At 41.6% G+C, this 15,773-nt stretch overlaps 2 protein-coding genes across 2 annotated transcripts in view; one reads left to right on the top strand and one right to left on the bottom strand.

Moving 5' to 3' along the window:
* dock1 (dedicator of cytokinesis 1) overlaps positions 1-15,773 on the bottom strand; it is a 167,794-nt gene that overhangs the window by 54,445 nt on the left and 97,576 nt on the right. Inside the window, 1 exon segment of the mRNA XM_051066127.1 lies at positions 829-930. Within this exon segment, the coding sequence (XP_050922084.1) occupies positions 829-930 (102 nt within the window).
* Positions 11,306-15,773, top strand: part of insyn2a (inhibitory synaptic factor 2A) — a 30,411-nt gene continuing 25,943 nt past the window's right edge. Inside the window, exon 1 of the mRNA XM_018699231.2 lies at positions 11,306-12,168. The gene's annotated coding sequence lies outside the window, so the exon portion shown is untranslated. The remainder of the gene's footprint in view (positions 12,169-15,773) is intronic.

Here is a 15,773-nt window from a genome sequence, read left to right as displayed (position 1 = left end):
GAAGTGGATATGGCCCACGCCAGCTCGAGGAACAATAAATCTGTGAAAAGAATCCTGCTTCATCACAGTGACTGTCTATCCTACTATGGGAGCTAGACAGGCAGCCTTACATAAGCCCAGTGCACAATCACGAAGGTCAGAGTGCTATTCATGTTGTACTGCCTTTCATATCGAACAGAATGTCAACATACATAAACTCAATCAAACAACAATTGGTACAAATAAGAGGTAATCTTATGAATTCTATACATTTTAATAGGGGCATTTATATATCAGAATCATAAAAACAGTGTGTGCATATAACACTAAAATCTCTGCCAACTTATTTTATAGCTTTACCTGTGATATAAATTTGATTCTTGTCCTTCCTATAAAGTCTAAAAGTTGTTTGTTGGGATAAAAGCAAACAGTGGGATTTCCCTACTTGTCAGTGTAGAGTAATATAATGCTAATCTGGCGGCAGATACCAGAGAAATACTGCTTTGAGGGAGGAATTATTCAGAGCTGAAATCCATAACATCAATGAGATTTATCCCTCCTCCACAACTTGTTGGCTGCAACGAGTGATCTGCCTCCCTTAGGAGTTACTATCATCAAGAGCTTTCTGTACATTTAGCAGACCAAGCAATAGGACTAACAGAAATTCAATTTCATACTTCACTGTGGAGGAAAAACATTTTTCTAAAAGATCTAATCTAACTTTTGATTTCTAGAAAAGACAGAGAAAAATAATACTGAACTAGAGACCTTATTTTAAGTTATTATATGAGTATGTAGTCTAAAGAGTCTCATCTAGTAGACATGGGCACACTGATAAGGTGTACTCACCACCACATCACTCCTTATCTTGCCAAAGGTGCTGATCAGATGAGCATAATGATAGTCGTCCATCTGCCTCAGTGTGGCAGTCATGCTGGCCACAAAGCTCCCCTGGAGAAGAGAAAGAAGTGCATTCAATACACAATCAAGTTCAAATTGAAGGCTGAGGATAGAATGACTCTCTGCGCCTGTGATTTTGATGGATACTGACTAGCTGAGCTGATTGGATCTGAGTACTAAAAGCAGGCATGGCCTCCCAGGTTCAAAAAAGTAGGTGCCCTCACTCAGTGGCTGATCTCATTAACCTACTGGCCCCCACTCCCCAGCTCTTTGTCTCCACTGATTATAATGCCTGTGAGGTCCCTAACGTGCTGTCTTTACTTCGCAGTGCGCTATCCTGGCTCTGGTTAGCACTCTGTACATGGGCTGCAGAGGGCAGATAAGGGAAGGCAAATGTGTGGTAGGCTGGGTGGAGTGAGGCTGCCGCTGCCAGTCCGGTGTCACGCCAGTGATGTGTATGGACAAAGGCCCAGACATGCTGGAGAAAAGAACTGAGAGTAACTGGAAATATATGAAGATATTTTGGAGTGGTCCTTTTTGACCATAAGTGTGACTGATAGAGTTTGTTGTTTGTTGTTTGATGCTGACAGTTCAGTTGTATACGAAAATCAGAGGAATAGATGAATTAAGCCAGAGATTTATACAGAGAATCATAACAGTCCACTACCAAGAGACTCATACAAGAACAAAAGAAAAGTAGAAACACTGAGATAGCAAAGAGATCATGTTGTAAGCATATTCATTAGGCTGTTGTTAACTAAACAAAAGATGCAGGGCTAATTAAGAATTCATCTAAACAAAACGTTACAGAATTTGCATAAATACTTTTGAAGAATAAGTACAGTCTTATTATTGGAATACTTTAGTTGCTGCTCCGACACAATTTTACCTCAACTAGCCGATCAAAGAAAATGCACCAAAGATAAGAGGAGGTAATTAACTGCTTTGTCACAGAATGCATGAAAGCACATCCAGATTAATAAGTCGAAGGTCTGATAAGCTTTAAGACTCAGAAGCATTAAAGGTGACTGTCTATCTCCACATCTAAAACTGCTGAACTAAGCATCACATTGCTGGATTGAGGCTGACCTTTTCCACAACTCACACCAAGGAGCTAACAAAAGCAAAGACCTATGAGAAAATTATGTCAAAGGAAGAAAGAAAAAAAAGGCCAATGGAAGATGGAAGTTTATACATTTAATACCCTTAAAAAAATCTTTCTCTTTACTAATCAATTTCAATCTTTGACTGAATACACATTTTTCAAATGTGAAAAGTTATACTTGTCTTGATCGTGTCTCATTTGTAAAATAGACTGACTGTGAGTGAAGTGAACATGTATTTTGAGCTGCACTGAGATTTGGCTAAAGTAACGCTAACCCATTTTTTCCCAAGAAGTATTATCCCGTAATAACCTGAACAAACCTCAGGTTGGGACTTTAATCTGGGACTACCTCAGTGAAGTGTTAGTGCAGCCCTCGTGCGATGACTATAACTCAGCTGCATCACAGGTAGCTAATCCTCACAAGGCATTCTGTTTCACTGGAGAACCTCTCTTTGAGCTGTAATTAGGCCTGACCCATCAAAACACAGCAGAGCAGAAACAGTGTTGAACACTCACACACACACTCTCACCTCACCTGACCCCCCTCTCCAGTTCTGTGTTTTTTCCCTGTTGTTTTTCTCTAATAGGGTTGCGGTTATTGCTCTGACAGAGGTTAATTATAATTACTATATGTATGGCGACGACACTTGCTGCATCAACGATACCAACAGGATAATCATGCAAAAGATGTCAAAGTATGCACTAATGCAAACATCTATTATTCACGTCTCTTTCACTTTTTCTCATGCTACTCGGAGACGATGACTGCTTCACTTCCCTCTCTGTAATGCTTCACAGAAACCAGTGTGACTCATGTGATATTAATATGAAAAATGTTTTCTAAAGCACAGAGGGCCAGACTCTTTCATCTGTGAGGGCATGTAAAGCCTAAGTTAGCCTCAGTTCTTCAGCATTACAGATGGAGAACAACCTTAGACAGACCCTGATCAGAAAGTACCAAAGAGACTAGTGTGTATAAAATGTGTTAAAAGTTTATAAAGTGTAAGAGACATCCTTCTCATACTTCTGTAACTTCTTATTCTCCTAACTGAAGAACAAAGGTTGCGGCCACTTAATCACAGGGACATGGATAACCTCCTGTACTGAATTAGAGGTAGTTTAATAGGTTTTAGTCTTGGTGGGATGATTTAATGTATAGTTCGTGGGCAAAGACAACATTATTTTTTTGAGAATCTTGAGCCCATCCGTCTTAACAATGCCAGATCCTGCAGTGTAACTGGTATGAGACACTGACTGCAGCAATTCCCCTCACTTTGTAAATAAGAGGGGAAAGGGCTTCAAAGCAGGAACAAGTCTTTATAGAAGCCAGTGACACCTGTTGCAGCAACTCCCCTCCCCATGAAGAATAAAGAGTCTAGATTAGCTGGAGGGGGTCCTGCGCTCGTTCATTCTCCTCAGCTGTGTATGAATCCCCCAAGATAAAGAGCCTTCAGAACAAACTTTACATGCTGTAAGCCTCAGTATGGGACTTGCCATAAGGCTCCAGCACCACACACTGTAACATAAGCCCCCAAAGCTTACACCCAACGCTCAGTAAAGATTGCCAACAGCACAGACATACATACACCAATGTTACTATTGATTTTATTCCTGTAATGTGTTGCTTATGAATGAATCTTAAGCTTCCAAACAAGTGTAATTGCTGCTAGAGGCAGTAGGATCAGCTGGCAAATCCTGATGGCAAATTAAATACAGGTGAGGGAGCTTGCCACCATATTGCCGGCTGGATGTGGTTTCAGAGAGTGGGAGATAGAGACACAGAATCTCTCCCAGAAAAGGGATTCAGACCTTTCACAGCACAACAATTAAAGTCCAAATACAGAACAGGAACACAAGCCAGCTGTTAAGGTGTAACGTGAGAAATAGAGATGTGAGGTATGACTGGAATGGAAGTCAGGTCTGCTCTGAGGTCTCCAGCTCTGATTTTAGGGGTGCAGAGTAGCCTTCATAGGTAGCAGAGTGACCAGCATTGTTTGGAGTGAACCAGAACTTAAAAGGCCAGCCTGTCATCTCATGGCTCATCTCTTCTCTTTTATTACTGGGATAAACCCAGTACTGTTACCATGACAACTCTTATTTATTTTTAAGGACAGAGAAGGGATGGATGGAAATCACATGAGGCAGGCTAAGAAAAGCAGGGTTTTTGGGGAAAGAAAAAAAGAAGTTTCTCCCTGACTATTCACAAGTGGGGCTATCAACTCTGATTTTGGTGTGGGTGATGGTGGTATATGACACTGAGGAGCTGCTGAGTGGAGCAGCAGTAGAGGGAGGACCAGAAAATATTCCTCTAGCTGCCTGCCTGACAGAAACAAATAAAAACCAAGCAACCAGCAAAAAAAACAACAACAAAAAAACAACGAATAAAAGACGCAAGAGACAGAAACAGAAATCCTAACACAACGCCTTTACTCCTTTTATTGCTTTGAAGGTACAAGGTTACCTTAAGTTTGACTGTGTGATGCCTCTTGCTTGTTGTGGCTTGTTTGTTTTCCAACTTGAAGGCTGAAGTCATTAAAACTAAATCACTAATACGAAAGAAGTTTCTTCATCAATGATAAAAAATCCTGCCATTAGACAGAATGAGACATTGTATACCCATTAAACTAACAGTAATCAACAAGACAGCTCTGTGAGGCTTCTACGTTCATTATGCGATAGAAGCAAAATTTATGGGTGAACAGTAAACAGTTACCATTTGTGGGGCAAAAAAAAGTAAAGACTGGCCAGAGGGCAGCACAAAAGGAAAAGTCATTTTGTTACCTAAATCAAATCAGCTGTGCTTTAAAAGCCTCAGTGGCAGGACACCAAAGCAGACTCATGCCCGGACAACACTGTAGTGTCCAAGGTATGAATACTGGTTTTTCTGAAAATCTAATAATTCAATGTCCCTTTGCTCCGGAGATGACAGACATATAAATTATAGTTCTAAAACACTACACTTGCCAGTGATGATGTAAAATGGTCAGGATTAATAAGTGTCCGAAATAGCTATTTTCTACAAACAACAGAACGCCCTATTGAGGGATTATCATGGAGTAAACAGAGAAAAAAATTAAGGAAAAATAAGGCAAAGCTCATGACCTTTTATTTGAGGTCAAAGCAAATAAACACAATTATTAGATCACTGGCTGAGCTTCCACTGGAGATAATAACTGAAGGACAAGACAAAATGACGGGGATGCTTACGGAAGTCAGTCATTTAATCGCCACCAACTGTGCTGTCATTAATGTCGAGTATTCATCTCCTGAATCTATTTCTCAAGCTGCACAACAATAAATGGAAAGTTTGCTATCGATATTTATCACAGTGTCCGAAGGCTGCAGATTTCCAAAACCCTGCCTCCATATCCATCTTACACTTGAGGCCAAATGAGGCAGAGTCTTAGTGGAAATGAAAAAGTGGTGATCAGAGGGCAGGGCCAGATCCATCATACGCAGCTCTCTAGCGCGCATGTCTTTGATAATTCATCTTACTTTAACGCCTGACAGCGGAGAAGTAAAAATTGATGTTTGCTCTAGTAGTGAAGGGTTGCCCCATAAACAGAGTATTGTTTTAAGCCTTTAATTAAGCCAGCGGGGAAATGGCACGCCAGTCTCTGGAGAGATGCAGACTGAGACTCAATCTGTCTCTGGAGGAGGGAAAAACTGACACAGGAGGAGAAAGATGAGGCAAAGTGGGGGGTGATGACCAGCAGGGACCAAAGAGACTCCCTATTTCTCTCTATTCCCTTCAGGCATGAAGCAAGATGAATTTGCTGGGTCATTACAACGGAAATTACACAAGCACGGAGAAAACCTCACGTGGGCACAAAGCCATTTAATCTGAGATGAAGACACTCCTCCCATGCAAACGCAAGTGATCGGTGCTGCTTTTTCATGAAGGGATAAATAAAAAAAAAAGATCTCATGAGAAAGAGAGAAGCACTGAGTATAGGATGGCGGGCTTTGCTGGCAGATGCAACCAGCAGCACACAATAAGATCTTAATTTGTATTCTCTTCAATTTGCCTCCTGACTCAGAGAAAGCATTGTTGGAGCTGAGATTCAAAAATTTCCACTGAGGTGATTTCTCAGGAGAACTCAAATGAAAAGGTGAAATGGCATCATTGGCCTCTGATAGGAAAAGAATTGCAGAGAGAAGCATACAAAAAATAGAATTTGGAAAAATAATAAGTCTATATACAAACTATTTATTATTCTTATTCTTCTTCTTATTATTATAACAGAATTATTAATCAAAATAATAACACTTTATTTTGGGATGCCTAAATACATGTTTTTATAGAAATAAGAATGACTTAATTCAGTAGCTCTAAAATCACTCTACAATGCACTATGTCTTATTGCTGACCCCTGGGGTAAATGCATCCATCCATCTCCTTTTCCTCTGCACCCCACTATATCATACACACACATACACACACACATACACACACACAAACACAAACACACAAACAGCACAGACAAAGAAGAGAGAGGCTGGAAAGGCAGCAGCACTTAAGCACTTTTCACACTGGCCTGTCAAAGGGAGGCAGAGCTGACACATGCAAGGTACTTGGCCACTGCTGCAGGATTCAACAGCGAGCCCACTTGGCTCCAACATCAGGCCAACAAGGTGGCATGCCAGCGGGTCAGCCAACGAAAACGAGTGAAGGACCTGTTAGAGGCCAGCTGAAACCATTCACACTTCATTTTCTTCTTCAGCAGCGTTTGGCGTAATGCACTGTGATGTCCAGATAAACACTTCAGAATACATAACGATAAATAATAAGCACAGAGAACCTGGGCAGCCAGCCATGAAAGTGACCTGTTATGCCATTCATTCAGACAGCATCCAACTTAGACAAGCTTGAGGAAGCACTTTCACACTCTAATACATCAAAGCATTACACTTCCTTGAACAGATACCTTAATTTATACAGGAAACACCATTGAGCCAAGACCACTTTTTTTCACAAGAAAGCTCTGTGTGTCCAATGACGACCCTACATCATTCATTAAAGAGCAAATAGATGTTACTGACAACTGTCCAGTCATATGTCACATTGCATAGATAGACTGGAGCATGAGGGAGACTGTATAGGTCTGTAATACAAGGTCATGCATTCAAGCCAAAACAGTCTGTCCAGACAGCCCAGAATATTTGTTACTAAAGGTCAAGACCAGCTTTAAATACTGGCGGTTTGAGGCTGTCCACACTTTGAATTAGCTTTTGGCGGTCACTGGGCCTGAGGCAGAGCCAGAAAATCAGACAATTTTTGACATTTCTGGAAAAATTACTGATACAAAGTCTGCTAAAAATAAGCTGCAGGTACCCTGACATTATATTTCTATCAACTTAAGCCCTTACTACACTCAAATTTTGACATAATAACCACTACCATATGACTTAAATGACAAGCATATTTGAGCTAGGCTTTACTTCAACACTTTGTTTTAACCTATGTCGTGCTATAGATTCTTTTTCTTCTTCTTCTTTTTTTTTTTGGGACAGATTCAGAGCCAGCTTTGTTCGCATGTTTGATGAAAAGACCAAAAGACCACAGCAGATGGGGGCCGACTCTCGCTGACGCATCCGCAAGGCACATTTTCAGCGTTGCTCTCTCACTCTGAGACTTGCTGGGGCAGTGCTGCTGCACAGTAGACACATCATATGAGCCTGTCAGCTGAAACATACACACCATCACACATACACACAGTGTCACACAAAAAACTTTCCCTTTCTGTTTGCACGATTGCAGAGGGATCTAAGCTACAATAAATTGACAGCTCTCTTCTCCATCGAGTAATTTCGGTTCCATACAGATATGACACTCAACACTCTAATGTACTCTGTGCGGATGAATGCACTCAGGATCTCAAAGGCGAGATTGGATATGAAGCTGAGTGGTGACAGTGAGGCTGAGTTGCATATGTACTATATGTAATATGGGAATTAGCAGTTTAAGAGCAGTTTAGACTAATTTATTAATTAGGGGCTGGGGAAGTCTTAGCAGTTTTTAGGCATCCTCACTACAACTATGAGACCAAAGAGACAATTTCCTATTCCATTAGGTGATGCTAACATGTTCTGTGCCAATTAGTGGTTTGACATGAGTGTGACAGCAGAATGAGCTGAGAAAGAGCAGTGTGACAACGAGAGGAAGACTCCTGTCCTGTCAAATCAGCAGCAACTCTGTACTCAAATCACAGGAGGTAGGCGCTACAAAATAAAATCAAATACCTTCATGAAAGTATATTTGAGAGGATGTGACAAGATTACATAATCAATCAGCTGCCTGTGATTCTAACACATCACTGCATTTCATTGCTGCTTCCCACCTAAGGTGGAATTTGTGTTTGGGTTTTTCTTTATAAGTTAATTTGTCTCTATGGTGTGGTATTTTGATTGACAAAAATCTATTTTCACATTTTTTCTTTTTTTTTTTTGCCAAGGGCAAATGTTTGTATATTTGTTTGCCAACATTTCAACATTTCTGATTTTTTGAAGAGTTTTTAAGCTATTCTGCCTTTATTTAACAGTGACAGCACAAATGGAAAATGCACATAAAAACAGGTAAACGGAATGGCTCCTATTAAAGATGAATGACAGTGTAGTCTTAAATGGTAGAAACTCTGTATTCAAAGCACAAACCAAACAATCCATAAATCTATTTATAATCCCACCAGGCCCAGCAGCAAAAATTGAGAACAAACTGGGTCTGGATCTCCCTTTGACCACAGCACTGTGTATACTGTACATGCATGGGACAAGGACATCGAACAGGAGTCCCCTGAGGGCTTAGCTTTGAGGTAATGAAATCAATAGGAGAGGAGAGTCTCTCCAGTAACTTGTCCACTGCCACCGGTTTATCCATCTGAGAAACAGTTTGCTTACACAAGCAGATCGCTGAGCAGATTCCAATAAAAAAAAAAAAAAAAACGACAAAGCCTATTCCAACCACACAATACAGCACACATCACCTCCCACCCAAAGGACATCTCTCCATTAAACAAATGTCATTAACCCTGGGTTCAAATCTGAAACGTTTGCCGAGCACCGAGATGTTCCAAGGTCAAATCCTTACAAACATTATTCAGCTTTCTCCTGTGACAAAACCTGCTGCTTGTCATTGCCTGGCAGAGCAATAATAAGACTGTGGTGCAGATGTATTACTGTCACGCTAAAAGAAGCAGCCAGTCTCATAAAACTGTGTTGTGAGTAGTCAGTCAGTCAGTCAGTCAGTCACATCGCAGGGGGTATTTTATGTCACGTTGTAGAGAAGCCAGATAAGGTGAGGGGGATGAACAAAGAACAACAAAATGTTCTGTTTTTTCACGTGTCATAAAGAGCTCAGCCAAGAGACCTGTGATGCAGTGAAAGAGTGTCTAATGGGTTTAAGTGTGAACTGAACCTGAGTCTAAGCTGTAATTCACTCAACTCTGCCCCTTTTCATACATTCCACAGCTGGACCAATTGTCCTGCTGGCTACCACTGAACTGCAGTCACAGGGCTGTCATGAACCATATATTTCTTCGGTTTTAGTTCTGACTTGAGACCACTGATACTTATGAGTTTTAATGTAAAGCTACAGCATGTCAAACCAAGAATAAATTGGATGAATTACCAGTTCTGAAATACTTGACATTGCTTTTATTGGTTTGGTTTTTGTTTGTTGGTTTTGTGTTTGCTCAGATGCCAAAAATGTCCATAATTTTGAGGTTCATTCTCTTGGCTGCAAATTAGGAGATGACTACCTTATATATATATTTTTTCTTTGCCCATAAAAAATTTAGACAGATATACATATCATATATACATATAACACATGAAGAATTCCCACCATCCACTAAACTGACTGTGATAAAACATATGGAATGGTTTCCATAACTAGACAGCAGAATAGATCCTACAACTATCTCATACCAACACGCTTGCTGGCAAGTTATTAATGCCACTTTCAGAGTTCTATGATTCAGGATCTTCAATATGACTTTTTTTGTTTAATTCCAGTTGAAAATTGCTCAATTACAAAATTAATAACAAGGCCTCACAACAAACAGGATTTCCTCCTGAGACAAGATTCCAATGACATACACACATTAAAAAAAATCCAATAATAACTAATGAACCAATAGTGAAAAACATAGTATCTACAGGGAAATAAACCTAATGAGAAACAGCATCATCATAATTATAATAAAAAGTGTCATAAATGAAATATAATAATGATAAGTGTCATATTAGGAGGAAGACAGCTTAAAATGAATACAGATATTTTTAAGTAAACTTGTACTAAATAATGAATGCATTTCATCTAAATTATCTATCTGAAACAAGATGTCCAAAACAGATTAAAACTGATTTTCATGCAAGTTTCAAATTACGGTAAATTGAATTTTTTTCTCAGACACAATTAAAGTCTTTACACAAGCTTAAACTTGAGGAATTGATTTAATTTTCACACAAAAATGCCAATTAACTCCCCTCACTTATTGAATTCTGGTTTATATGAATCTTCAAAAAGGAAAAATTATATACTGACTTCCAAGAAATTCACTCTGGTGAATGATCAATGTCAGTCTTTATCATATGTGTTATGGGCAGCTGTGTGTTGTTCATCTGCTGCTTCACTGGTACACAAGGTATATAAAAAAGTTCACATAAATGACCACACACACACACACACACACACACTTAAATGCAAAAACACACACGGTAGCAGCAGCTGCTGTCTTGAGAGCTGCAGCTCATTACCATGGTACCTGAGGCTTAAAGCAGAACTAGGGGTTTCCCTGTGAGAGAATGAGGGCGAGCTATGGTTGCAAAAACATCCAACCAGGCATATACAGCTTCACTCTCACATGATCAACGTTTCTTCTACTGCGCTATTTCCCTCCCTCCTTATTTTGTTCATTAAACACTATAATGGTACGCCATGAATCCAATTAAGTCTCAGATGAAAGACAGGTCTTCTCCTGCACAAACAGTGTTAACTACTAACTAACCCATGACAGATGGATGAAAAGCTGAGAGGAGATCAGGCAAACAAGCTCTTGACAGAGGAGGGGAAGAGCAGATGGAATCTCCTTCTCACACAAGGAAAAGAGCTGTGAGGACTCAGGGAAATTGAGACGACAGAAGGTGAATGGACTTGTAATGAAACTCTCAAGGATGACAATACATGACGAGCATCACTCTGCGGAGACGCCGAGTGACACACACAAAACAATTACAGACACAGGTGTGTGTGCAGACTGGCGGGTCTCATAGACACATCCACTGCTGTCTTTCTCCAGACAGGAGTGGTGAAATGCTTGCACGCCGGGCTGCAGAGCTGTGAAGAAGAGTGCACTCTGAACAGATCCATTCAAATTTTTTAATTCTTCTGCTCCTGACAAAGTAAGTAAAGCAAGTTTTGATGTGCATACGGTCTCGGGATGATCAGATAAAGAGATGATGCATGAACCTGCCAGATGTAGCCAAAACTAGATCTGCACTTTCTCCACCGCAACCTTCCCTCCTCCCTCTGCTCTCTCTCTCTTCCATTCTCCCTCCCCCTCTCATTTAATCTCTCTCTCTTTTCTCTCTCTCTCTCTCTCTCTCTCTGTCTCTGTCTCTGTTTGTCTCACTCTCTCACTCTCTCTCTCTCCCCCTCTCTCTCTCTACACAGTCAGACGCGCACACACGCAGAAAAGAGGAGAAAGCCAGAGAGGAGAACCACGGCAGCACGATGGGGATATTCTGCCTGCGTGGGCTCTGTCGCTGAGGCGTCCGGAGTTCATCCACAGTGTGTGTGCGTGTGCCTGCGCGTGTGTGAGTGTGTGTGTGTGCGTGTGCGAGTGAGTGCGAGCCCCTGCCGACGCCGTGTGGAGAAAGGGGAGCAGAGGAGAGCGGGTGGAGAGGAGGAAAAGAGAGGGGGAGTGTTGACTCTGACTGGGGCTTAGAGGAACCTCACGCCACTGGATCAGAGGACGCCGATGTGCAACAACTACTTCAACTACTGCTGCTGCTCCTGCTTCTTGCTTTGCCTGCTTGCCACTGCCTGCCTGTCCTCTTAACTTCTGCCATGGCATAGCCCCCTCTTCCAGCTTGCCTCTAATCCGTTAAGGAAACGGGCATGCATGGGCACAACCAGGGATCTAGGCTATCGCATCCTTTACGTCAGTAATTCACAGTCTGAGGTGAGTCGCTCCTCTCTGCTCTCCTCTATTTCACCTCTCAGTCTGCAACTGCAAGAGGAGGAAAGTCTGTTCAAATAACCTCTGTTGGGGGAAATCCGAGGGATCTGCTCTCTCTGTGGGACTGAGCCTGGGATAAGCCACAGGGAATGTTTTCACTGAAGATTTTCCCTTTTAGTCGGCTGATCAAATATCATATACGTGTGGCAGATGAAAGGAGGTAAATCTCAGATTGATTTTATGCTTAGTTTCCTCTGCCGGGGTGAAGTGGTTAAGGGAGATTTCAGGCAGCCGTTGTGGAATGTGCTGGTGCTGGAGTTTAAGAGACGATTCAGCCAGTTTAGAAAACTTTAAACTGAAAAAAATGTTTATATCTCAGGTAAATATGAGGAGGGAAAAAAGTCAGTGACACTGCTAGCTGACATTTATTCGATCTGGCAGGTCAGTTTTTCTATGTTCGAGAGGATTTTTGATCCAGATTCAACCTGACTGGCTCAGCATACATAGCTAAAACAGTGCTTGCGTACAAGGGCTTGCATGATGCTGCATTTCCTCTCAGTTTTGTGGCTGAGTGAGCGTTACATAAAATACACTGATATCTAAACCAAAAGAATTGTTGCATGAAGCTGTTGTCCCATATATGGAGGCAGCAGTGTTTTGAAGGCGGGTAGCTTGCAACACGGAGGAATGTATAATGAGTACTGGGCATCAGACAGTTGGCTGCATCTGATGAAGGACCTTAACTAAAGACTAATCTAGATTAATGGACTGGGTGAACTCACCATCTTCTCACAGACTGCATGTTTATGTGTGTGTGTGTGTGTGTGTGTGTGTGTGTGTGAGTGAGTGTGTGAGGGAATGAGAGAGAATGAGTTGCACAGAACCCTTACATCTTGACTGTCCTTCAGTCGCCACACAAAAACGCATGTCACCCCCACTCATCCCTCCACAAACCCCCTGCCATCACTCCCTGTCTCCCCTTCAACCCTATCGCACATCAACGCTCAGATACAATCTCCCCTCTGCTCTATTTCACTTTCTGCAGACACTGAGGAGAGGACTGAGGGAAACAGATGAAGATAGATAAAGAGAGAGAAAGAGATACAGAGCGAGGGGGAAAAGAGATTGTGGGAAATAACAGAGAGAGTAAGAGAGGAGAAGATATTGAATTTTGCTTTTATTTTTACAAATGAAGGGTATCATGTGCTGCCACTCAAAGAGTGACACGAAAAGTACATAGCTGCCATCACAGCCTTATTCATACTATATAAATACAATTCTATAAAATCACTGGGTAGGGATGGAAGTAGAATGCTCCTCAGTAGAAGAGAAATGACATATTTCCCTTCATCCGTCACTGCCTGTCTTCCTTTAACCTTCATGCTGCCTCTGTGAGAACTGGGCTCGGCGGACCAGGAGCGATGGGTGTGATGGGCCAACACTTCAAAGCTAATCTTTATTTTTAGGAATCACTGATATCAGTCTGGACTTTACCCTGCGATGCTCCAGAGAGAAGGGTGAGGAAGACTGACTGTTCTGCCACATAAGCACACACAAGAAAGGAGTGTGTGTGCACGCCACCACTGTGCGCTCCAAATGCAGAGAAGTACACAAAGATGGAAAGGTAGAACAAAGCTTGCAACAGAATGAACTGGCAGGGAGAAATGTTAGAGAGTTGGCCTGCATAAACTAAAAATTTTTTTTGCAGGGAACTTTTTTTTTTCTTTTCTTTTTTCTTTTTTTTTTTTTTTTGCAAGACACCTGCCTCACTGAACCAAGCAAATATGACACAGTGTGAGAGTGGGAAGGAGTGAGGGAGAGTGCAGGGTTTCCAAACGAGTGGTGGAGTGTGTACTTGCTTCCCTGTGGCCCCTTTTGCTGGGAGGGGGAACTCATTCATCCAGAAAACAAACTGCTCTCCTATAAAAGAATGACTGCTTTTGGAACAAGCCAGATGTTACCTTTCATGTGCTAATAAGATTATTCATTAAGAGTCTTGATTTTTTGTTTTTCCCCCGGGAGCACCAGAACAACGCCACGCAGCTGAGGTGAATCGCGTGCGTCTGTTTTTGAACAGGCGAAGACGTGTGTGTGCGTGTGCATGTGGGTGTGGGTGTGGATGGGTGACTTCGCACGTCTGTTGCGAACAGAAGAAGTCGCTTTACACCTGATCCCACCCGGGTGTTGTTGCGCTGGTGTATGTGTGTGTAAAGCATGTGTTCCCCACTGCTTTGCAGTAGGGGCCCAGTCAGCTGGGGCTCCAACAGGCCCAGAGGCAGAAGAACAGAAGCTGGGAGATTAATGTGGTAAAGAGAACAGGTGGAGTCTATGTATCTTTATGTCTACTGGTTTGTCACTTTTAGGGCTGCAATGAACAACCCTAAAAGTGATGAAACTTCCATTAAAAAATCATCTTCTTATTGTTTCTTCAATTAACAGAGTGAGAAATGCCAAACACAATTTCCAAAAGCCTAAGATGACTTGTTTTGTTCCAACAAATAGAAGAAAATTAAGCAGCATATTCTTGCATCTGAGCAGCTGGAACAAGCAAATGGTGTGTTTTTTGTTTAATAACTGACAATTTCTCAGTTGTGACGTGCTCACATGTTTCTGTGGATTGACTAATCACTTCAGCACTAATTACTTGAAGCTTGAGGTGCTTGCAAGCAACACTGTGACAATTTCTTGATACAAATTATTGATCTCAGGCATGTGGGGGGTCAGAGGAGTAGGCTTGATGTGGATAGGCTTAATGTGAATTTGTACTATTAACTCTCTGTGTTGTGTACAGAAGAATAAGCATGGGCACAAATGTCTTGGTTTTTTTTTTGCGGGGGGGGGGCTAAAGAGGGTCTTAACAACACAGTTAAAAATAGCAAATCAGAAAAACATTTTTTTATTCAATGTAAATTGATTGGCCTTATAAAGAGGCCTCTCCCTCCCATTACATGGCTTTCATGAGATTCAGTTGAGCAGACAAAATGATGCATCTTACCGACAAGGAAGGATGGCTTTTGCGTCCCCCTTCCCCGTCTCTGTCTATTCTTGTTCATGGCTCCTTCTCCATGGCTTCATCCTTCCTCTTCATCTCTATCTGTCTATTTTACTCACATTGAATTCTGCTCCGTCCAAGCACAGTGAGAACTCGCCACTCTTTCTCCTTGCACCTGTTTATTCTAGTCTTTTCTTCTTCCCTTCCACCCATTTGCATGTGTGGTTGTGTGTGTGTGTGTGTGTGTGTGTGTGTGTTTTTTCTTTTAGGGATGACTAGGAGGTATCTGAGAGCAGCAGGGGAGTTCTCTAGTTACCCATCAAGCTTTGAAACCTCACTGTCTAGAAGGCAAAGAGAGAGGGAGAGAAGACACAGTCAGAGAGAGAAAGCAACAAAGGGAAAGAAAATGAGAGGACAACAAAAAAAAAGAGTAACAGAAAGAAGAGAGATATAATGTTCTGTAGAAAGATGAAGAGCAGAGGAAAGGAGGGAGTGATCTGATGCATTCTGATTAGAGGAGGCAGCCTCTGCAGCATACATCCTTTCTTGAAGTCTGATCTCCATCTAGTCTGTATGCTCACTGACGTATGGATTACAGGCTTCCTATGAATTCATC

This window comes from Lates calcarifer, linkage group LG23 (genome assembly GCF_001640805.2).
Source record: "Lates calcarifer isolate ASB-BC8 linkage group LG23, TLL_Latcal_v3, whole genome shotgun sequence".
Lineage (NCBI taxonomy): Eukaryota > Metazoa > Chordata > Actinopteri > Centropomidae > Lates > Lates calcarifer.
Note: the sequence above shows the minus strand (reverse complement) of the source record. Positions and strands in the feature narration are given on the sequence as shown.